General features: G+C 40.8%; 2 protein-coding genes across 11 annotated transcripts in view; both read right to left on the bottom strand.

The window, feature by feature from the left end:
• The window catches only part of SIRT5 (sirtuin 5), a 30,919-nt gene extending 16,943 nt beyond the window's left edge, over nt 1–13,976 (bottom strand). The window contains exons 1-6 of one of the 5 annotated variants that reach the window (XM_030552492.1): nt 13,872–13,958; nt 11,578–11,635; nt 9,791–9,934; nt 6,264–6,397; nt 2,489–2,714; nt 812–899 (exon numbers count right to left, since the gene is read on the bottom strand). In XM_030552492.1, coding sequence (XP_030408352.1) covers nt 812–899; nt 2,489–2,714; nt 6,264–6,397; nt 9,791–9,905 — 563 coding nt within the window. In that variant the 5' untranslated portion in view covers nt 9,906–9,934; nt 11,578–11,635; nt 13,872–13,958. Of the gene's footprint in view, nt 1–811; nt 900–2,488; nt 2,715–6,263; nt 6,398–8,683; nt 8,732–9,790; nt 9,935–11,569; nt 11,636–13,871 lie in introns of those variants that run through there. The other 4 variants (XM_030552493.1, XM_030552491.1, XM_030552489.1 and 1 more) reach the window with 4 other exon arrangements.
• Nucleotides 13,977–21,119: 7,143 nt separating this feature from the next.
• KIF13A (kinesin family member 13A) overlaps nt 21,120–25,255 on the bottom strand; it is a 208,227-nt gene continuing 204,091 nt past the window's right edge. For 5 of the 6 annotated variants that reach the window (XM_030552499.1, XM_030552496.1, XM_030552502.1 and 2 more), the window contains one exon: nt 21,120–23,603. In XM_030552499.1, the coding sequence (XP_030408359.1) occupies nt 23,317–23,603 (287 nt within the window). In that variant the 3' untranslated portion in view covers nt 21,120–23,316. The remainder of the gene's footprint in view (nt 23,604–25,255) is intronic. The other variant, XM_030552500.1, reaches the window with a different exon arrangement.

Consider the following 25,255-nt stretch of genomic DNA (forward strand, 5'->3'; position numbering starts at 1 on the left):
CCAGAGCTGCTGCTGTTAAACATCTTTCATTTTTCCTCTTCTGTAGGGGTCACTGCATTCAGTGGCAATCCAGACCCGTAGGGGGTGGTCACCACTTGCCCTGCAATCCTGGGTGTCTTACAATATTTTGCTGCTGTAGCTCCCAGCCTGCCTACAAACATGCAGGTCACATCCTGAGTGTCTGTGTGCTAAACAGCCCTGGTTCAGCAGCTCTGAACCCCCCTCTGGCTTCCATCAGCCTTGGTTACAACCACCAAGGTGACCCCAAATACATTCCCAGTTCTGAATTTTACCAGTGTGGGAGGTGTAGTGAGTATGTCAGGCCTGACAAGATTTGCTGACACACAGTAGTGAACCACAAATGGGGCTTGGTGTCACAGTAGGTAAATGAAGATATAAAAAATCTTAATGAGTGATATAAAATATAAGCCTAAATATATAACACAACTGGATCCAGGTTAGTCTCTGCTAGTGGGTTATTTTTAATAAAACTTATTCTGCTAACTTCCTGTAAGAAAGATCATTAATTAAAAAACTTGGAAAAACATGGCTAAGCCCCATGTGTGCTTTAGCAGTGAGCTGTTTCACTGGCCTGACATCCTCCTGGTTCTCAGTGAATAAAGCTAGAGATAATGAAACAATATATCCTATGTTTTAAAAGGATCATGTGGGCTTTAAACACAATTCCCACTGAGGTAAATGGGGGACACCTGGCTAAAACCCAGCCCAGCTCTGAAAATATCTACCCTGCTAAAGATAATAAATAAGTAGCAAACTGAAAACAGGAAGTATGGGGTTCGCAATATATTACCCTTTCCCAGCCAAAGCTGGACATATTGGACTCTTGTAATTCTTTGCCACATTTCCACAGCTGGTGCATCGGGTTTTGAATAAGCTACCTGAAATGCACAAAGCAGCAATTCCAGATTTTAATATCAAACAATGACTTTCAGATGTGGTTACGCATGCAAACAGTTATATCCATCCCAAGTGTTCCCTTATTTGACATTGGAGAATATATCCTGTGGGCAGTTTAAGTTACAGGAACACAGAGCTAAGGAATTCCAGCTTGGTAGCACTGTGCATTAGTTTATTATAAAGCATGCATATAAAACATTTTTGATTGGCAGTCAAAGAAACCAATAGCATATTTATTTAGAGAAATGGTCCCTCTAATAGACTGTGGCTTATACTCTGGTTTATCTCATGACATCTAGATGACTATAACACAGTATTGCTGAAAAAAATAATTTTACAAAGAAATGGGAATTGTTTGCAATCTGGCTACGAAGGATGACTTATGATGGTAGCATTTCCTCCTGCGTACAGGAGAACTGTGTTAAAACGCACACTTTGTAATTTGCACAAAAAATGCTCAAAATAAGGTACCTCTGACTTCTCAAATAATTAACAGTGAATGACATAGTGAGGCCTGACATTACTAAGACTTCGTGATATATTGTAGTATATTTTGTAAAAATTAATTATAATCAGAATTAAACTACATTTATCAAAATAAGTGAACAAAATACTTTGTGATGTATTATCTCTCCTCACAAACTGGAAAACTCAGTAATTTGTAATTCCTACCCTTTAGGATAAATAAACTAAGTTCTATTGTATGAGTATATTCATCCAAGTCGATCTGAGACCTGCAAGGAGAAAGTGTTAAAAGAGAGATAATTCGAGTGCCATTGTCAGTATAAAAAACAAAATGACAAACAACAAAGGAGACAGCAGGCGATGACAAGTTCAGCAATAGTTGGTCAGAATGAGTACATGTGTAAGTGTAACCCACACACCTCCTTGGGTGTGGTGTTCTGTCCCATCTAATGGCACCGAGACCACTTAGAGAGAGAGTTAAATGAGTCTGCTCTACAGCCTTAGCTAACAGCCAGTTGACTTTTAGCTCATGCGACAGAGGCTCATGCAGTAAGCTCCAGAGGTCCCAGGTTCCATCTTGCCCGCTGACAACCAGGGTCTGTCGGCACTACACATGCATTAAGACAGGTCGAAATTTTCCATTTCAAGTGCTTGACAGAAACTGAGTTTTCAACAAAGCAACTGTTAATGAAAAAAAAAGTATCTGCTTTCCCTGGAAAATGTGACTTTTAATCTAAAACTCAAACACTTGAAAGCCAAAAATTGTATTTGGAAATGCCACCACAGCACTTCTTGTGAGCAATAGTGCAGGTGTCTCATGCAACTATCTCAGATTACATCTCTCATGCTGCATCCTGGTGTCCCCTCTTGCTAAGCCACCACAATGCATCATGGGAGGCCTTGGCCACAATGTGTAATGGGAGATGTAATCTGGCCAGGAAGCCAGACCCATAAAGGAGAACTGGGCCACTGGGCATGTGGTTTTGGTTTTCAGTTGAAGTTTTTGACTGAAAATTTCATTTTCTGCAAAAATTCGAAGATTTCAGTAGAAACGCCCCCCTCCATCTTCTGATCAGTTCTAGTGGATGTGTGCGTTAATACTAACCATGAATTTCTAAGAGGTGTTTTGTGCCTGCCTTTCTGTGGAGTTCATCAATGTTCTGAGTAATGACCACAACACTCCTTCCCTGTTTGCTCAGTCTGGCTTCGCACTCTGCAATGGCAATATGTGCTGGATTTGGTTGTTTACTCAACATCAGCTCCCGGCGGTAATGATAAAATTCCCATACACGGGAGGAGTTCCTTGCAAAGGCTTCTGGGGTAGCCAGTTCCTGAAAAAAAAAATTTATTAATTAGTAATAAGAGCAAAACAACCACACCTGGTAATAACTTACATGTGACTGTATCTACTATTAGGGATGTTGAGCGATTAAAAAAATTAATCACGTTATTAATCAGACTATTAATAGAATGCCATTTATTTAAAAATTTTTGGTTGCTTTCTACATTTTCATATTTATTGGTTTCAATTACAACACAGAATACAAAGTCTACAGTGCTCACTTTATATTTATTTTTGATTACAAGTATTTGCACTGAAAAAAACAGTATTTTTCAATTCACCTCATACAAATACTGCAGTGCAATCTCAATCATGAAAGCTGATCTTACAAATGTAGAATTATGTACAAAAAATACATTCAAAAATAAAACAATGTAAAATTTTAGAGCCTGCAAGCCTACTCAGCCCTACTTCTTGTTCAGCCAGTTGCTCAGACAAACAAATTTGTTTACATTTGCAGGAGATAATGCTGCCCGCTTCTTGTTTACAATGTCACCTGAAAATGAGAACAGGCATTCTCATGGCACTGTTGTAGCTGGCGTCGCAAGATATTTATGTGCCAGATGCAGTAAAGATCGTATCTCCCTTCATGCTTCAACCATCATTCCAGGTGACATGCCTCCACGCTGATGATAGGTTCTGCTCAATAACAAGCCAAAGCAGTGCGGACTGAAGCATATTCATTTTCATTATCTGAGTCAGATGGCACCAGCAGAAGGTTGATTTTCTTTTTTCTTTTTATGGTGGTTCGGGTTCTGTAGTTTTCACATCGGAGTGTTGCTCTTTTAAGACTTCTGAAAGCATGCGCCACACCTCGTCCCTCTCAGATTTTGGAAGGCACTTCAGATTCTTAAACCTTGGGTCGAGTGCTGCAGCTTTCTTTAGAAAGCTCACATTGGTACCTTCTTTGCATGAAAGTGTTCTTAAAATGAACAACATGTGAGGGGTCATCATCCAAGACTGCTATGACATGAAATATATGGTGGAATACCAGTAAAACAGAGCAAGGGACATACAATTCTCCCCCAAGGAGTTCAGTCTCAAATTTAATTAATGCATTATTTTTTTAACAAGCATCATCAGCATGGAAGCATGTCTTCTAGAATGGTAGTTGAAGCATGAAAGGGCATATGAATGCTTAGCATATCTGGCAGGTAAATACCTTGCAATGCTGGCCACAAAAGTGCCATGCAAATACCTGGTGACATTGTAAGTAAGAAGAGGGCAGCACTATCCCCAGTAAATGTAAACAAACTTATTTGTCTTAGCAATTGGCTAAACAAGAAGTAGGACTGAGTGGACTTGGGGGCTCTGAAGTTTTACATTGTTTTGTTTTTGGGTGCAGTTATATAACAAAAAAAATCTACATTTGTAAATTGCACTTTCATGACAAATATTACATTACAGCACTTGTATTTGGTGAACTGAAAAATACTATTTCTTTTGTTTATCATTTTTACAGTACAAATATTTCTAATCAAAAGTAATATACACTTTGATTTAAATTACAACACACAGAATACAATATATATGAAAATGTAGAAAACATCCAGCAGAGAATACAATATATATGAAAATGTAGCAAATAAATTTCAACTGGTATTCCACTGTTTAACAGTGGGATTAAAACTGTGATTAATCACAATTTATTTTTTTGAGTTAATCATGTGAATTAACTGTGATTAATCGACAGCCCTAGTTATTATGTAGATGACAAGATAATTACATCACAGTATTGTAACCAGCTATATCTAACAAGAATACAAATCAATAGCCAGAATCAGTCTTCCTTTTTCTATAGGGCCATACAGTGTTATACAGGGGGCCTGACTAGATGATCATAACTGTTCCTTATGGCCTTATAATTATGGATCTATAAATACTGTATTCTATGCAATGAAGTAAGGCCATTCAAAGTTGCATATAACATATGGTGATATACCTATCTCATAGAACTGGAAGGGACCCCGAAAGGTCATTGAGTCCTGCCCCCTGCCTTCACTAGCAGAACCAAGTACTGATTTTGCCCCAGATCCCCAACTGGCCCCCTCAAGGATTGAACTCACAACCCTGGGTTTAGCAGGCCAATGCTCAAACCACTGAGCTATCCCTCTCCCCCAAATAATTTTACTGTAATATTATCCAGAATTCTGTACTTTTACACTGTGCACACAGAACTCATCCTACACACCCCAACCAAGCCTCCTCTTGAGAGTAAAAACACAATACAAAAGAAAAACAAAGAAATTAAGTGCAACATAATAGTTAATATTTTATATGCACTAAAGAAGCCATAAAACTAGACACCTTTACATCATATAGTTTGTGTTACTGGTAATTTCAATTCTGCTTTAATTTATGTATAATGTAGCCACATGATAGGCTTTCATTCTGGCAGCAACTAATACTTTGTCTCCTGCATGCCTATAAAATTTCAGCCATAATTCTGCATTAATATGGGATTTGCATTCAGTTTTCTTGTTTAAAAGATAGGAGGAGAAAGCTCATTCAAATAAATCCATCTGAACTATATACTTGCAGTGCTACATAAAGAGTGAACATTAATATATCAAAGTTCTCATACGAAAAAACCAACATTTATATAAATATACTGTATTTAAATGCACAATTACTGAAAGAAATACAGGTGCACCTTTATCATGTCAGTAACTGGATAACTACACAGCTGCTCTAGTTTCCAGAAGAATTAAATCTTTCATGAGCATTATCTTAAACACACACACACACACACACACACACACACACACACACACACACACACACACACACACACACACACACACACACAATTGATTATGACGGCAGTGCAAATACACCTCTACCCTGATATAATGCGACCCGATATAACACAAATTCAGATAGAACATGGTAAAGCAGGGCTCCAGAGGCCGGGGGGGGGGAGGGCAGGACGACACGACAGTGCACTCCGGCAGATCAAAGCAAATTCGATATAATGTGGTTTCACCTATAACATGGTAATATTTTTTGGCCCCCAAGGACAGCGTTATATTGAGGTAGAGGTGTGTAAGAAAGAGAACATTAAATCAAGTGAATTTTGAGCCACAGAAGGAGCACAGACAGCAGGCTGCTGTAGGAAGTTGTCAGAGTGCGACAGACAAAAGCATGAAGACAAGAAGCAATCAAATAAGCAAAGAAAATGTATTCAATACTGTCCATCCCTGGTTTTCTCATTTGTCTGAATTTAGAAAGGGAGAGGTGTCCTGCGGGAAAAATCAAGCAGGGAAGCAGCAAGGAGGACCCTTAAGTGTCTCCAAGACAGCTAAGAACGCTGTGCTGACCAGCGAAAAAGAGCAGTTGCAGTTGCATGAGGCTACCACAGTGGAGCGTGAGAAAGAAGCTGCAGAGATGGCTGAGCAGAGAACATTTTGTCACTACTGAAGCACTGTGGGAGCACGACAACCCTTTAAATAGCTAGCTGCTTCTAACTCAATTGTAATAGCACATCTGAATTAAAGGAATAATAGTAGCTCAACAACTGTCTGGCTCAACTACATACCTGAGCTTGCCATTTTCTCCAGTAGCCCCCTGTGCCTCTGAAGGTAGGAACACCACTCTCAGCGCTAACACCAGCCCCTGTAATAATGGCTATATGCTTTGCTTTGGCAAACACTTCTCGAAAATCAGCCATATCTAAATATAATGGAAAAAAATTAAGATTAATTGATCCACCAGTTTTGTTTCATTTTTAAATAGAGACTGTTTAATCACTCAGATATGTAGCAACGGGCATACAAGCACAAATGTGGCTGTACGGCAAAACAGCCACACTTTTACTTTTAGAATATCTATTATTTCCTGATGTTCTGTAGATCATAATTAGAAGTGTTATCCATGAGAAACCATTTTAAGCCCTGATCTTGTAAACACTTATGCACACAAGTAGTCCTCCTAGCTGCAAGAGGACTACTTTTGTGCATGAAGTTAAGTACACGTGTTAAGTGTTTGGAAGACTGAGGCCTTAAACGAAAGTTCCTATGCTGGAATTAACAGGGATATAATAATAATACTGAAATGCTGCAATTTCTAGTTATATATAAACCCCTTTCATCCAAGGGGTGACAGGCTGAGAATATCCTGTAATATCCTGAACAAACCTTATGGAATTAAGATAAACTTTGCAGAATTAAGTTAAACCTTATTGAGTTAGGGTTAATACTTTTGGGTTACACTGTATTAAAAATGAAATTGTGATGCTGTGGCATTGTATGTACCTTCCCTAGTAGGAGAGGGATGCTAATATACTACTCCCCCCCCTTTGAAGCCACCCCCACCTCTCCCTAGAGGTCTACATATACTAGTTCAAACTGGATTCTCCAGGGACCAAAAAACAATGAAAGGATTGGATAAACAGCCTGGGTTTAAACTATCTAAGGGCTTCCATGGAAGGCCCCAATCCTTAGGTTAGGATTGAAAGGACTGGGGCTAGTGAGGCCCCATAAGAACAGGTGCTAGTTCTGAACTGTGGCTAATCTTGTGATCACAAAGGAAATCGGGGGGAGGGGGGAAGGCTGAAGGACTCCTCCTCCCATAGCCAATGTTGGGGTTGGGTGATGGCTGGTAAGCTTATTAGCATACATGTAGATTCTTTTACTGGTGTTACTATGTTTTCTCGGTAACAATTTTTACCGTAAAAATAAAATAGGCTTGTATGGGAAGTGCTGCGTGGTACTTTATAACAATTACACCTGTTAACCATCGCTGCGGAGAAAGCAAGCCGGTAAACTTGGGCAACCTATCTGTGCTGGGAATAACACAGTGAAGGCAGGGAACTGTGCAGCCTGGAAATACCCAGAAGGGAAAGAGATGCAGGTCTCCACTCAGAAAGACAATGGCTGGGAAGCTGGAAGCTTGAGAGTGGGTGCCCTTGCTGGACTACTGAGGGGAAATAGTTACCCTGACCTGTGACACAACCATCTTAAAATTCTTCGTACATTGTGCTAATTAAAAGGAAGACACAAACTAAAATCTAGTTAGTGTAAAAAACATTAATTAAAAATAGTTTAATGTATGACACCTGCCTCTGAGTCACCTTGTCAATTTTTGGTTTGCATTTACATTTATCAGTCATTTTCCCAGTAATGTGTGAAAAATCCACACAAGTAGTAATTAAAAGTGACTAATTACAAAGAGCAAAGAATTAAACTAATATACAAAGGGCTTTTCAAATGCACAAACTGAAAAACAAAAAATATCTGCATCTCTAATCTCATTCAATTATAGTCATCTTAGATGTTGCTTTGAACTATAGCAAACAAGATATTTGCAGAAAGAAATAGGATTTGTACATCTACAGCATCTCTTTAAATTGACAGATGTTACGTGACCTTCCCAGTCTCACAGCTCAACCCAAACCGCATCCCTCCTAGAAAGTGACTGTGGAGGTGGACCTTCGATACTGACTATTTGTAGTTTACTATTACAATCTAAAACAGTGGTTCTCAAACTGGGGGTCAGGACCCAAAGTGGGTTGCAACCCTGTTTTAGTGGGGTTGCCAGGGCTGGCTTACACGTGCTCAGGCCCAGGGCCAAAGCTGAAGTCCAAGCCCCACCACACACGGCTGAAACCTGAGGGCTTCAGCTGTGGGTGGTGGGGCTTAGGTTACAGATCCCCTGCCTGCGGCTGAAGCCCTTGGGTGTCAGTTTCAGTTCCCACCACACGGGGCAGTGGGGCTCAGGCTTTGCCCCCCCGATTTTGGGATGTGGGGCTTGGGCAAGCTCAGGCTTGGGTCCCCTGTCCTGGAGATCATGTAGCAATTTTTGTTGTCAGGAAGGGGGCACGGTGCAATGAAGTTTGAGAATCCCTGATCTAAAAGATCTTGCTTGTGGTATTCAAGTTAAACTAACTCTTTTGATGAAAGATTTTCATGTAGATTATCACCTGGATTTGAACAGCTGTAGCATTACCCAATCCCCTACCTGTGAGTTGGTGGGAGTGGTTTCACTACCTCAATTCCTGCAGAAGGCCTGCAGTGCAGAAGCGGAGGAGTGAATTTTACTCTGTATGAATATGCAAGACAAATCTAAACATACACACAAAAATATACAGTGACACAAATATATTGCCTATTTTATAAATATTGACATGATAAAAAATGTTAACAGGAATAGCCATTTTGACCCCTAACTATGTCAGGAACTTGGCAATCATTCAGCTTGATTGCAAGGAAGGTGACTTTCACCCATTTAAAAAAAACAACAAAGCTTCACAGCCACACGTCTCCATTTAAATACTTGTCTCTCCAAGAATCACACTTTCAAACTAAAATATAGCTTGTTATTATTAAAGCCTGGGGAGATTCAAATCAAGCTTTTATTCAATCATCATTCTCCTCCTGATTATTACAGCTTCACTGTAGTGATGCTGTATTTAATGTTGAGACTGCATTTCCATTTTAAACACTCATTATCAGGCACTTGTAACTTGTGACAGGTTACCTTGAAGGCTGAAATTTCTCATGCTACATCTAAGCCTAAAAGGAAAATTTTTTAAACATTTTTTTTTTAAATCTTTTCAGTCATTTCAATTCAAAGTTTAAAAACATACCATTTATTATATTTTCCACAGGATTCTCTTGCACTTAAACAACCAAAACATTTTTTAAATTTATAGCTTGCATCCACATGACTAATTTGACTTGTTTGCAAAAGTTAGGATTAAAAAGTTACAGAAACACAAGGAACACGCAAACATCATTAATTTCCCATAACTTTACAAAGCGATACGGCAGAGAACTGATACTACAATCACAGAGCCAAAAGTGATTCAGCAAAGAAGACTGGTGGTTTGGACCTTGCAATCTTTAAAATAAGGAAATATGTGCAGGTGTTATACTGTATGTTTATATAATATATTCTCTCGAGTTTGAACATTTATGTTGTTCAGTCCTTTGTGTCTACAACAATGCTGCTTAATTTTAAGATACTCAAAACTCAGAAAGCAAGGAAGAGAGAAAAATAATTTACAGAATATTTATCTGGAGTATAGAAAGAAAAATACATAGCACAGGAATGAGTTTATCTTACTTGAATTAGGGCGAGCCATTTCTAAGCAAATCCTTTGTTTCTTGGAAGAAGGAGGCTTAAGTCCACAATATGCTTGCGAAACCAGCCTTCTACTGGTAAACTGGAAGAGACTCATCAGGATCACTTTATACAGTAGTTCCTACTCTGAAAAGAGAGATCAAATGAAAAGTGGTATGAATACATGTTTATGTGGCAAAGACTACACAGCGAATATACTCTTAAATACTCTCTTTTCTGTGTCACAAAAGAATGAGGTTCAGTATTGGGGAAAAAAATATACGTATTTCGGTACTTTCCCCACAAGAGGAGAACTGGCAGTGTATACTATTTCATCCTTAACCCCATTTATCTTGCTCAACTATTGCTTATGGACAAAGTTCCCAACTACGGTATTTCAAACTTACAGACCAATCAAATAATATGATAAAACATAACGTAAAAGATTTAAAGGACTGGCAATCCTCCTCTTGTGGAGAAAGTACTGAAATATGTACATTTTTTCCAGGTTTTTTCCCCAGTATAAAAGACAGACATGTCAAAATCTTACTTGAACTCAAGGTGGAATAGCCAATTAATATCTTCCCCTATAAAATGAATTAATTCTTTCCACTCTGCCGTGAAAACATACAGTATGATTTCATGGGTTTAATAAAGAAAAATGTGATACTGTGCAGACAGTAATGCCTAGCATATACAGGGCTTTTAATTTTTAATACCTCATACAACCATTAACTAATTCTGAGATTTATTCCCCCTTTACAGATGGTAAAACATACACTGGGCAAAATTCACAACTGGAGTAAACTATTACAACTTACACTGATTTCACTGGGAATTGTGCTCCCGTATGACAAGGCTGATGAGACCCTCAGACAGGGTAAGAGTGACCAGGTGCTTAGTGGGCCAACGGGCTAAGACCATTCAGCCAAGCCCATAATACAGATTTCAATCCTGGTGTTTAGCGTGTTAGATCCAATTACCTCTCAACACAGTACAGCTGCTCTATCCTTTGTACCTTGGTATTGTAATTTTCCTTATACTGTGTAACATTTATAAAGAATGAACATATTGGAAAGTGTTATTGGTAGTATTTATAAGTCAATTTAATCTTTAGTGGTAAATGGAATTTAAAGTAATCTTAATAGATAAAATCGATACAATCCACAACAGTGTAATCAACTATACAAAAATGGAGGAAAGTAATAAAAAAACTCTTCATATTTATGTTCACTACAACCAGCATATTTTTTCCCTTAAATAGAATCTTCCCGGATATTTAAAATCCACAGTACTTTCCACTGACTCAGATATTCTTACATCCCAATCAAAAGAAGAACCTCCCCCTATATTCAGAAACTGTCAAAGGTAAAAACCACACACAAAACCAGTGATTATTTCCCTAATATTACCTCATCATTCTCATTACAGTATTGAAAGAATAATCTATATAAAAATTTTTAAACTAATTTTAACTATCTGGTATTGATAACAGAACATACATAATAAGATTATATAATGCAGAGAGTTTATTGCACTTTACAACGATCATGATTTCACTATTGGCATCACAGCATAATAATTCTGAATATTAGACACATTAAAAACATTAATTTTGTTCAAGCATACATTAACAAATAATAAACAAAGAGTTTGTGGGAAAGCTTATGCTCCAATACATCTGTTAGTCTAAGGTGCCACAGGACTCTTTATTGCTTTTTACAGATTCAGACTACCCCTCTGATCATTAAAAATAATTATACTCAAAAATAGATCACATACATACATACATCTTAGACAGGCAACTGTACTGCTGAGAGCATACTGCAGCATGTATATGATGTTTTACTGTGTAACAAAGAAAAAGACAACAACAGTATGTCAAACAGAAACATTTAGGGCCTAACTCCTGCAACGATAAATGCGTGGGTGGACCAGTGTTCACAGACCCGACCTATGGGTGGTTGCATTCATGTAACAAACAATTTGTAGGATCTCAGATTAGAATCATTGAGACAATGGTTTGTGGCAGGAATGAGAGACAGACAAAGGGAAGTCTTATTTAAAGTGTCACATTGGGATAAACATGGGAAAAACCTTCACTTGCTCTTCTCTAGACTAGAAAAATGTGAGTGTTAACAATATAAATACAATTTTGCACCTAGTGCAGAAGTGTAGACTCAGTTTAGCACTTTAAACATGTGCTAGTTCATTGTGTTCTGCCTGAGCGGGAGCCTGTGTTAAACACAACATATCCTGCTCACATTATATGCCAGGGATCTGTCTAGACTAGGATAATAAGTAATGTTTTTTTAAAATGTATTGGGATGACCTTAACCAACTATCACATTAAGGCTCGCTTCCCCCTACTTCAAAGCAAGTAGAAAAATATTTATCAAAAATGTCAAAAAATTTTACACTCATCCAGCCCCAGAGTCTCTGGCTGTGTCCGTGGTCCAAGAAAAGACCTGATCTACCAAGGGTGTGCTGAAAAATAAGGACTCCAAGACCTGGATCTTTTCAGGCATAAGACATGTTCATCTTTCTCCCTCCAATTTTGTATCACGAACTAGAAGGCCCTTTTTGCTAAATACAGATTTTTGGCATGGGAAAGGATAAGCCCGTACATACCGAAATTCCATCAGGAATGTAAAGAAGAGCTAAGAAAAGCCATCCAAGAGTATCATATGGTAGAAAAGATGGTGCCGCAGGTGGCTATGAACATGTCAGATGGCCCATGGACATTAGCTTTACCACACAGTGTGCCTCTTGATTGCCGGCATCCAATATTTATTACATAGCAGGTACATATGACTGGAGAGTACATCCAACAAGTTGGATGAAGTGCTCCACTCCCTCAAGGATTCAAAGGTGATGCTGAGGTCACTAGGGACCTACACCCCAGACCATATCATGTCTAACCTAGAAAAGAAGGCTGACAGGGATGAATATAATAGTCTGCAAATATGTAAGAGGTTGTTATAGAGAGGACACAGCTATCAGTTGTTCTCCATGCCCACCAATGGTTGGACAAAAGTAATCAGTTTAGTTTGCAGCAAGGGAGATTTAGGCTGGATATCAGGAAAAACTAACTGTAAAACACTGGAATAAGCTTCCAGGGAGGCTGTGGAATCCACATCATTGGAGGTATTTAGGAATAGGTTGGACAAACACCTGTTGGGGATGGTAGGGTATACTTGGTGTCCCGTCCGCCTCCTCCTCCAGCATGGGGGGATGAACTAGATGACCTCTCTAGCCCTACATTTCTCTGAAAATACAACGTAGGCTTTCTACGCTCAGATTTTCAAATGTGCTAGGGCTGGTCTTCACACAGTTTTTGTATGGCTTGAATTATACCCAGTGTAACGAAAGCTACACTGGGTATAATTCATACCATACAAAGGATAAGCAAGCCCTTAATGTGGGTCAGTGTAACCCACACTGACTCAGCGTGACACTCTTATCCCTCTAGTAGTGGCTAGGCTACTGGTTCTCAAACTTTGGGACTGGTGACCCCTTTCACACAGCAAGCCTCTGAGTGCAACCTCCCTTATCAATTAAAAACACTTTTTTCTATATTTTAACACCATTACAAATGCTGGAGGCAAAGTGAGCTCTGAGGTGGAGGCTGACAGCTTGCAACTCCCCCACATAACCACCTTGTGATCTCCAGGGGTCCTGACCCCGCCATTTGAGGGCCCCTGGGCTAGGCAACCCAGACTCATCAGCCTGCTACTGCCTTGGCACCCGACCCATTTTCTTAGCTCAGTGAAGAGAGGCTCACGCTGGGTGCGGGGGGCTACCTGCGCCCCACCCCCATGGTTTAACAAGCGGCAGCCCAAGGGGCCTAGGCTGGAGGCGGGTGTAGCCCACGCAGGGCGGCTCTCAGGCTTTGCGAGCCCGAGGTCCCAATACGGCTCCCCCTGCCAAGGCGAGGCGGCCGGGTTATGTCAGGGCGATGTTATCAGCTCCGCCCAGCCCCTGACAGGCCCGTGAGGGGAGCGCCCCCAATTCGCCCCACGTCCCCCCAGCCCCGCAGGTTTCCCGGCGGCCCGGCCCAGGGCGGCCCGTGACAGGTACCCACCTCCGCGGCAGCGCCCGGTCGCAGGCGGCAGCGGCTGGTATCGGGGCCCATCTGCGGCCGCTGCTGCGTGCGGCGCGGCACGTCCCGCCCTGGGGGGAGGAGCCGGGCCCGACCCCGAACCACCCTCGGGCCCTGCCCGCGCCTGGGGTCACCCGGCGGATCGAGCGGCTGCGCGGGCGAGGAGCCCAAACCCCGAGACCCGCGGTTGCCGGGGCCGAGCTCTGCTCAGGCCGCTGCTCACACCCCAGGCGGCCCCATGAGCGCAGCAGCGCCTGGCTCAGCTCGGCCTGTGGCTGCTCCCGCACCCGGGTCCGGGTCCTGCACGGAAACAGCAGAGCTGCCTGGACAGCAGCCCTCCTTTCCTACTAACTCTCCACGTCCGGGCAGAGATTATCTTCCACCCAGGGATTTCCCTACATCCCTCCTGGATTTCCCGAACACCGCTCCTCCCATTTTGTGAATTAGTTACATGCAGTGTTGCCAATTTAGTGATTGGAAATCTGGATTGAATTAGAAACATTAATACACACTTTAAAAGCATATAAAGTGTATGATAAAATACATGCATCTGAAAAAGTATAATAGATTTTAGAAACTAGCTTACTTATACAGCTGTTGGTTTTTTTAGGATATCAGTGCATTCATTTCAGTGAGGCTGGCCAAATTATGATTTGTAAGCAAAGTCTAAATGAGCTCTCCCTGACAGCTAGTGATGTGGGAGGCTTCAGGACCAGATTGTATTTACAGTCACACTTAATTTACCTAGGTATCCAGCTAACAGCTGTGCTGACCAAGTGATAGATTTTGATTGGGGTTGGGTTACAAATCACTTTGGGGGGGAAGAATAATGAAATGTTAAAGCAGCAAAGAATCCTATGGCACCTTGTAGATTAACAGGCCTTTTGGAGCATGAGCTTTCCTGGGTGAATACATCATGCATCTGAGGAAGTGGGTATTCACCCAGGAAAGCTCATGCTCTAAAACATCTGTTAGTCTATAAGGTGCCACAGGCTGCTTTGCTACTTTTACAGATCCAAACTAACAGGACTACCCCTCTGATAATGAAATGTTGATATTCTTATTGTATGAGTAAAGCACAGTAGAACTGTACTTAGTCTGTGCTGATTGAGGGCATGGACAGAGAGTGGGGACAGGTGTTTTGCTTGATGGTCTGCCTGAGTCACAAGTACTATTTGACTTACCTCTCTCCACTGTTTAAAGACAGAGCTGATTAGGCTCCATAGATAGTCTTCTGTTTTGTTAAGTGACCACTACAGCTGAAATCACTAATAATCAGGTCTAACTGGAAGAGAGGGCCCAAGCTGCACTAGCAGCAAGGTTCCCCCACCAGGAGCTCAGCTGAAATCACTGTGAGCTGGGTGGAACCTCAACAGACATGCAAACAAACATGGGTGTTGCATCATACTTTTTATTTAAGCAAGAGACGCCACACACACTACAAACTGGAGTCCAATGTTAAGTGCATTGTCACTTGTTCATCCTGAAGTTGAACACTGGTTCTGAACAAGACCAGCAAAACAGGGCCAGCGCTTTCATTTAGGTGACCTAGGTGGTCGCCTAGGGCGCCAGGATTTGGGAGGGTGGCATTTTGAAGCCCTCAGCGGAAAGTTGGTGGCAGGGGGGGTCCTTCCGCACTCCATGTCTTTGACGGCAATTCGGCGGCGGGGGGTCCTTCCGCACTCCGGGTCTTCGGCAACAATTCTGCGGCGGGTCCTTCACTCGCTCCGGGACCCGCCACTGAAGTGCCCCGAAGACCGGGAGCGTGGAAGGACCTCCCCACTGCCGAATTGCCGACTGGGAGTGCGGAAGGACCCCTGCCTAGGGCGCCAAAAACCCTGGCACTGCTCCTGCCAGCAAATGCTCACTATCTTTCTGCAAGAAACTCAACTAACTGACTGACTGACTAGGAGCATATGGTGCAACAGTGAAAGACAACACAGTTGAAAAAATGAAGACCTCTCTCACCACATTCAAAAAATCTGCATACATGGCTGATAAATGCACCAATGCAAATGGGCAAGTATTAAGTCATTGTGTACGTTATCTTGATGTCACTGGGAGGCCAGTAGGTGCATTTTTAGATGTTCAAGTTATAAAAGACACATTTTTCCATCCTGGGAAAACTCTCTGGTTTTCTCATGAGCGATCCTTGGCTGTTGTCTTAAAATTACTCCAGCCATTACCACCAATTTTGGAAAGTATCTACCAAGATGGGATAGATCTGGGGTTCTCAAACAGGGTCGGGACCCCTCAGGGGGTTGCGAGGTTATAACATGGGGGGTCATGAGCTGTCAGCCTCCAACCCAAACCCTGCTCTGCCTCCAGCATTTATAATGGTGTTAAATATATAAAAAAGTATTTTTAACTTATTGGGGGGGGTCACACTCTAAGGCTTGCTATGTGGAAGGGGTCACCAGTACAAAAGTTTGAGAATCACTTGGAAAGATCTAAGTAGTAAGGCTGGTGGATTACTTTTGCTGCTGTGTTCAGAGTAGCCATTCTCTCTCATCATTAAACCACTTGGGTCATTAAACAATGCCATCCAGGCATCTGCTACAACAGTAGTAGATCTTTGTCCAGCAATAAAAGCTACATTTGGATCAATCAGAGAGCTATCCATTGAAAAAGTACTGGAAGAAGCAAAGACTTCAGTCCGGAAGTTGACTAATGAGGCATTTATATTGAATCCTTAAGTGAAGAGGACAAGAAGTGTTTAAGACAACTGAAAAAGTACAGACTTGATTCTTAAAAATCTTAAACAGCAACTTCTAGATTCTACTCAACCTCTATGTAGCTTTTACAGCTCCCTGTCCTATAAAACACTGACAGTTGAGTGGAGTGAGGCACTACCAGCAACAGGGCTGCCATGTGCTCAGGATAGAATAGAAAATTTGAACACAAAGTGGAATATCATACAACTAATGAATGAAGATTGACTTCAACTTCTTTATCATCCCTGGTGGCTCGGCCCGATCTTTATGCTATGTTTCCTGGGATGAAAGAAGTAGGAATTCATCTCTTGCTACTCCCTGTCACAACAGCTACAGCTGAGCTTTCTTTTTCATCATTGAATAGAATTTTAAGTTCTGAAAGAAGTCACCTTCTGCCTGATCATGGGAATGAACTAATGAGCATATCAATTGAAGGAAAAGAAGTACCAGACACATGAGAAGCCACCAAAGGTGAATGTATTGCATTCAAGAAGTTCATTAACAGAGTTGTGCAAAATTGTAACAAGAAACCAAGAAGGATGTAGATGTAGTGCGTCATAGAAGGTTTGAGTAACCAACTTTAATTTGTGTGATTTCAAAACATGAGTTAAATGTAATAAAATGGTCATGAAACAGTTTTCAGTTTTTACTATGGTGCCCTACAGCCCACCTTCACAGTCTCATCCCTCATTTTAAATTTATGGGGAAAACACTGCTTTCACCAGCGACTCACTCCAGGAAGCGACGCAGGCACCTGCAGCTCCTCCAGGGCAGGGGAGTTATGTGGGTTAGCCTGGTCAGGAGGCCATATTAATTTCCCCTGTGCTGTGGTGCTACAAGCTGAAACAGACACGGGTATTTCTGGTGGGTACAGGGCCCATGTTATAAGCCAGGGGTGGCCAACCTGTGGCTCCAGAGCTGCATGCGTCTCTTCGGAAGTTAATATGCAGCTCCTTATACAGGCACCGACTCCAGGGCTGGAGCTACAGGCACCAACTTTCCACTGTACCAGAGGTGCTCATTGCTCAACCCCTGGCTCTGCCACAGGCCCTGCCCCCACTCCACCCCTTACGACCCCCTCCAGAGCCTGCTGTGCCCTCACTCCTCCCCCACACTCTGAGAGCCTCTTGCTCACCACCACAGCTGATGGGGAGGGAAGGGGAGGTGCTGATTGGCAGGGCTGCTGGTGCGTGGGAGGCACTGGGGGAAGTGGGGAGCTGCTGACTTATTACTGTGGTCTTTGCCAATGTATATTGGTAAATTTTGGCTCCTTCTCAGGCTCAGGTTGGCCACCTCTGTTATAGGCTTAATTTCCCTTCGGTTCTTAGCTCTCAGATCTGAACTGATCAGATTTTAGCCTTTGAGGGTGACACCAGGGCCCTAAGGCCTACATGGTACTGGCTTTCTTTTTATACTTTTCCCACACCAACTGACTATGGCACACTCCCTTCCCCCTTACTGCTCTATCCTTTCTTCACTATCTCTTCAAATATTGATATTGCCTATTTTGGCGTCTTTCCCTTTTCCATCTTCTGATGCTCTCTTCTCATTGCTGAGTACTAGTGTGCAACACAGAATTAACTCAGCCATTAGCACTCTACCTCCCATTTATCTGAAAACACCACATTGTGTTGAAATCAACAGCAGAGGGAAGGCACACAGCCAAGGAGACACTAACAAACATTTTCAAGGACCCTAAAATACTGATTCACATAGTTAAATGGCCAAGACCTTATTACACACCTGCAGTTAGTGGCTTTCAAGTGACCAGAAACATTAAAAACTGGAGAGGACAGAACTAGAGATTTTAAGTAAAGAAAACTGCCTGAATCAAAACTTTCCATTCAAATGTCTTTGAACTTTAGGAAATTTCAGGTTTGAACTACACAGTTTCAATCTATTTCCAGTATTACTCTTCTAAAAGATAGGTACAGGTGTACAGATTAAAAGCAGACAGCCAGATCAAAAACCACAGGAGAGGCTAGAGCTGGAAAACTCCATAAAGGAGTCACTTGTGGAGTCCAACATTATTCAGTTCAGCTCCCAGATACTGTGAAACTGCAAGAAACTAGGGTCATCGCTAACTCAGTTTCAGAATGAGCCTACACAGCTCTTATAACATCACCTAAGCTCTGATGTCATATCACTATCAGTGCACCAAACATTTACAACTTACCAAGAAAATATATTTTCAGTATGTAGAAATTAGATGCTAGGCTATACATTTCAGAAGTGCCAGTTCTATATGCATCCATTGTCCAGGTTATTTGGCTGTTGGTGAGTGAAAAAATCTGTTTATTGGTGTGCTTACAAGTGTTGGGTTTTATTTTTAAAAGAAAACTAATTTATAATGTTCATATCAATATTTGGGTTATTTTTATTTGTGTCATTGGTATTTTATCTTTTGTCTTTGATAGTGACCTTAGAGCTAGGCTTGGCAGGCTTAGATTTTTATCAGTTGTTGATTTCACTGTACACATACACAAATCAATGAAAAATATTTCCATCAATGATAATCACATTTTACAGGTCAGCACAGTAAGAAAAATGTTGCTTGCAAACTTTTGAGTCCCACCTTAAGGTGTATAAAATGTGTTGTAACACTGGTGTTAGTGGAGCTGGAGCAGAGGCACCATTTAAGTCGAGTGAAGAGGGCTGGGGGGAAACCACTCCCTCTCGCTGGCCTCTGTGCTTTATCATGTGTTAATTTTAGGAATAGGGAGGCACCAGTTTGAGGACACTGCCAGGGCAGGTATAGGAGGTGCAGCCTCCCCCTTAATTTTGAACAACAGTGAACATTTACATTGATAGAAAATGCTTAAAAATAATCAATATTATCTAGTTATTTAAAAAAATCAAATTCTGCCAAGCCTACTTAACAACAATCAAGTTTTCTGTTGGTGAATATTTAAATCATAGGGTACAGAATAAAGAGTTAAATTATGACAAATTAAATTCAGTAAAGATAAGTGCAAAGTACTACACTTAGGAAGGAAAGATCAAATGCCCAAATACAAAATGGGGAATAACTGGTTAGGCAGTAATACTGCAGAAAAAAAATAATTGGTCCTGTCTCAGTGTGGAGGGTTGGGTGAGATGGACTAGATTATCTCTTTAGCCCCCTTCCAACCTTACATTTCTATGAGTATTTTTACTTGTTAGATAAAACATAGGTGATACCACATGATGCAAAGCATCTAGAATGACTTGACCTCTATATACCGTAAGGCTTAGTGTACACATACGTTAGTTTGACATAGGTACAGCACTCAGGGGTGTGAAACCCCACACCCAAGTGCCATAGCTATACCAATCTTACCCCTGGTGTAGAGGCAGCTAGGTTAACAAACGAATGCTTCTGTTCATCTATAGGGTGACCAGATGAGAGGGAGAAAATATCAGGACACTGGGGCGGTGGAGGGGGGCGAGGTGAAGGGACATCCGCCAGCGGAGCAAAAACACCTAAATATCGGGACATCTGGTCACCCTATTGACCTAGCTACTATCACTTGGGGAGATAGTGTTCCTGCAATGACAGAAAACCCCCTCTCATTGCTTTAGGCTTTGTCGACACTACAGGTTTATGGAAGCATAGCTATAGTGCTGAACCTATGCCACCATGGCTCCAAAGCATAGACCTGGCCTAACAAAGCTACCCTGTTTATAACTGAAAAAGCCATAAGAACAATAGCATCCTATAAAGTCTTTAGAAAATGCACAGCTTGAACAAAAATGCACACATCAAATCCAAGATCAAGATAAGGCCCTTTATGATCTAGTTAAATATTAGAAGGATCTTGAATAACGTTAAAAAACTATTATCTGGATTAGCCAGCTCATTGAGGTGAGTTTGGTCTGCCCTGGATTGTATGGTATTATTTGTGTTGTTTTATGCAAGTGATCATTGTGGCAAGGATTCTGTTGTGTTTTTGGCACACATAATAAAGTGCTGCAGAAGATGGTGGGGTACTATACAAACATTTTAAGGAAGAAATCTTAATGGTTAGGAAACATCTTTAGAGTTCTGTTACAGGATCTGAATAAAAGAGCGTAGGTAGTTAGTGTTAACAGTTTGTAGTTGGATAAAAAGTTTCTACTGAAATCTCTGGTGTTCATCAGCTAGATATTAAGCCTCAATGCATCTGAGTGTTTACATATCATTCTAACTTTACAGATGGGGGAAATGAGGCATGGAAAGGTTCAGTGATTTGTCTACAGACACGCATTAGCAAAACTGAGGAATAAAATATGAGGCCTGACTTTTACTTCCTTGATCTGACCACTGGATAACACTTCTCACCACTTAACCTATTTTGGTGAAGGACATATTAACGTAAGATGTAACAAGATCCAAGGGCTATAATAAGTTGAAGCTAGACAATTCAAACCGGAAATAAGGCATAATTTTTTTTCTTTTTTCTTTTAAACAGTGAGGGTAGTTAACCACCAGAACAATCTCCACATGTTGTGGTAGATTCTTCATCGCTATCAATTTTTAAATCAAGATTGGAATTAAAAAAAAATATGCTCTTGTTCAAAATGAATTTTGGCATGTTCTGAGGCCTGTGTTATACAGGGGGTCAGACTAGATTATTAGAATGGTCCCTTCTGGCCTGGGAATCTATGAAACATACAGACTTAGCAGAAGCACAGGAGTTTCAGTCAGTACAGAGTCCACGACTGTATAAATAGTTCTTGAATGGATGTATAACAGTCAGATAGGGTTGACTGGTTTGTTATTTTTGTACGATATCTTTACAGGCAGCATTTTAACACAGGCAAACCTATCCCCAAAATATCTGAAGTAAATGCACATTTTGTATTAATGAAGGCCTAGAATAAATATAAGAGTGCATGTTTAAACACCATCGTAAAGCAAAATAACGTATTTTTACCATAAGATAATGTCCACATTAGTCTTCGAATGATCCAAAATAGTTGTTTGGGGAAAATACAGTAGCTTTTTTAGAATTTTTTTTTAAAAAAGTTTTGTTAATTTATACTCTTAATTTAGATTTAAAACATTGTTTTGATATAAACATTTGGATATGTTCTAGGATCACTTATTATCCTTGATAAAATACTTTTTCACAAAGGAATTCTTCAGTTACAATCCTCATGATAATTTCTTCCACTGATACACTTTGATCAGTTCTGGGTGGACAGCAATACTGTGAACTGTTGCTCTATGTATGTTCTTTTCCAAAAAGCAAATCATATATTTGGGCCAGTCAGATTCATTGTATTCTGTCATCACTGAATCCTATATCACATGAGCCAGTCAATGGTATCAGTGATTAATACTGTCCACTCTTCCACTCCTAAAAGATATAGTCTCTTTTTAGCATTTACATCTATTGAAAGGTGCATACAGTATATCCCACTGGAGCACCAAAACTGTGAATTAGCAAACTCGTTAAACCTAATTTTTGATAATGAAGCCTTAAATACAGTACTGAAGTCAAATATAAGCAAAACAATCTTTTTTAAAATCTGAAACACAGTCTGTATTCTAAAACACAAAATATCTGTATCAATTAAATACAGTATGGCAGAAATAGAATATAAATTACAGTTCTTTACAGTAAATAGTAAAACACTAGAGTCAGCTTAATATACACAAAATCAAAGGAATAACAGCAGCTTTTCAGTAAGGTCCCAGGTATCTCACTCATTCACTTGGCTACGAAATAAAGAAAAACAGGTACAGCAGGCCATTCATTTCACTCATTTTTACCATTTGTTACTTTACAAATATCCAGGACATTGTACAGGCATCTACAATATCTACATGTGGAACAGTTTTCTCAAGAACTCACAAGCACTGTACATAAATTCCTCCATCATTTCCATTATTAAAACAGACTTTACAGATTACAATTATTTTAGAATGTTCCATTTTAGCTTGATCATAACCAGCAAATAACAGTGCAAGGTTTGCAGTCGTGATCCATTACTGCTGCTTTGTTTCCCTATTTGCCTAACAGCCATTTTTAAAGGAAATGATGTCCTCACTTCCTTGCAGTAATACTGTTTCTGCAATCAAACTGCTTGGCTTGGGTTAGCATAAGAAATTCCAAACATACAGGCTCGGCATTGATAGTATTTTCAATACAATGCCAAATCACCACAGTGGCAGGCCTCTAGGAAGACAAACATAAAATAAAATATGAAGCAGTCAGATATTTCAGTGTTCTTAAACACAGGACATAAGGCAGCATGGTGCCCAGTGACTAAAAGAAACATGGCACCAAGCTAATAGTTAAAACTAACGTTTACCATAAAAACAAGATATAAACAGCAAATGTGTCAGTCTAATATAAGTTCTTTGGTAATTAAGAACAGCATAGTGTAGTTTTTTCAAATATGGTTTTACATCCTTTTCCCCCAAAATAAAATATTTTCTTTTTTTTGTTTAAAATACATCTCCCAAGTTGCTGTATAACAAATAGTCCAGTACCTCATAAGTATCTACAAAACAGCTTTAACTGTATTTTAGTGTGCAGCCATATCTGCCTATTGGCAGACAAACTATAGATACACATTCATATATATATAATATATATATATTATTTATAAAAAATTAGAGAATTAAGTCCATGACTCTACAGAATGCACATTCAGTATGGACAGATGAAAACTGTACAAAGACTTTTAAAATTCATAAAGGTTTCTACACTTCAATGTGTGTAGCAAGTGCAAAATACTACGACTTATTTAATCCAAGACTTCCTGTTCTCTTGTTTCCTAGAAAAAGCAGAAGCCACTGCATCTCCTGATTGGCAGAGGGGTGCTTCTCCTGCTTTAGAAGAGGATGATGACCCCTGAAGTACAGAACTTTTTCGCTTCTCTAAACTTGAGGATGCCTGAGATTGTGAAGTGCTACTGCATCTCTTTGTTGAAGCTGGTGCTTTACTGAGGCGCCCAGGACGAACAAACAAACCATGTCGTGGCCTGCAGTGGAAGTACTCTCTACCTTTTACAGTTCCATCATGTTTCCCTTAAATGAAAATAAATACATGGCATTAATTTTCAATACTTAGCCATCATGTGCTGTTACAGTATGTATATGTGGTGATTATCCTGAAAATACTCTGAGTACTCAAGCTTAAAGCTCTCAGTGGTGAGAGCAAAAGTACGTAACACATGAGTGGTGAAGCATTCTGAGCAATGACAACTCCCCACACTAACTTTTAGGTACCATTTATTCCCTTTACAAAAACAAATGTCGTTTCAACATCAGAATTGAATATTTAAAAAATAAAAATTCAGTTTGTTGCTCAAAAAGGTTCTAATACCAGTCCAAAATCTGGCTTCTTAATTTTTCTAAAAAAACCACTAACTTCAAAAGTCTATGTGATTTCTATAAAAAGCTTTTACACTCAAATGGCATTGGTTCCCTTTCTGCTCCAATGTTCTCATAAAAATGAAAGTCGTACTGATAAAATCAAGGTAAAGAAGAGTTTTAAAATAGTACTTTAAACACTTCTCTTTACTATTTTTCTCATGAAAAGTGATCTCTGGCAAAGATCACAGGCAGCAGCTGAAACAAACATTTGAACTCTTCAGCTGCTGGTTCCTATAGTCCAGTGTTTCCCAAACTCAGGATGCCATTTGTTTAGGGAAAGCCCCTAGTGGGTCAGGCCAGTTTACCTGCCGCGTCTGCAGGTCCAACTGATCGCGTCTCCCACTGGCCACGGTTCGCTGCTCCAGGCGAATGGGAGCTGCTGGAAGTGGCAGCTAGTACGTCCCTTGGCCCACGCCGCTTCCCGCTGCCCCATTGGCCTGGAGCAGCGAACCGCGGATAGTGGGAGCCGCAATCGGCCGGACCTGTGGATGCGGCAGGTAAATAAACCGACTCGGCCCGCCAGGGGCTTTCCCTAAACAAGCGGCGTCCCAAGTTTGGAAAACACTGCTCTAGTCAATGGAGGTGAATGCTGAACTGACAACAAGGTTGTTTCAAATACTGACAGTTTTAAAAAAGTTTAAGTTGTCTTAACTTCCACTGACTACAAAAACATGGGAACAAAGGGGAACCAATGGCAGCTTGTATGACCTGAAGTATGAAAATACTTTGCATAAAGCAAGTAGAACATAGTTCTTTGTTTAAAACAACTGGGAAAACAAACACATTAGCTCTTCAAAAAAACTGTAAACTTAAACAGCGATATACTACACTAAGAAATGTGAGTATATAAAATAGCCCCCCTTCCTGACTGGTTTGGTATTTCCCAACACTATAGTTAATCCTGGGGCAATTCTGCACCACTTCAGAATTCATGCCCCTTCCCCCTCCCCCCACCCCCGAAAATACATTCTGCCAGAGGCACTGCAGTTATGCCTTTTGCCCAACAGAGGCTGCTGTGGCACCAGAACAGAGGGCAGTTGGCTCACCTGGTGTAGCAGCCAGCAGCTGATAGGGAGGAGGAGAGGCCACATTCCTCACAGTGCCCTGTCTGCAGGGTCAGGTGAGGAGGCACAGGATATGGAGAGGGAAGGACAGACAGAGCAGGGCACACAGGGCTGCTGGGTGGGAGGGGAGCGCACATAGACTGGGGTTCAGAAGGGCTAGTGAGAAGGGACAGACGGGTGGAGGCTGAATGGGAGTGAGGGTGCAGGGACATGTGTGGACAGGGCAGATGTGCCTGATTG

Source organism: Gopherus evgoodei, chromosome 2, assembly GCF_007399415.2.
Source record: "Gopherus evgoodei ecotype Sinaloan lineage chromosome 2, rGopEvg1_v1.p, whole genome shotgun sequence".
Lineage (NCBI taxonomy): Eukaryota > Metazoa > Chordata > Testudines > Testudinidae > Gopherus > Gopherus evgoodei.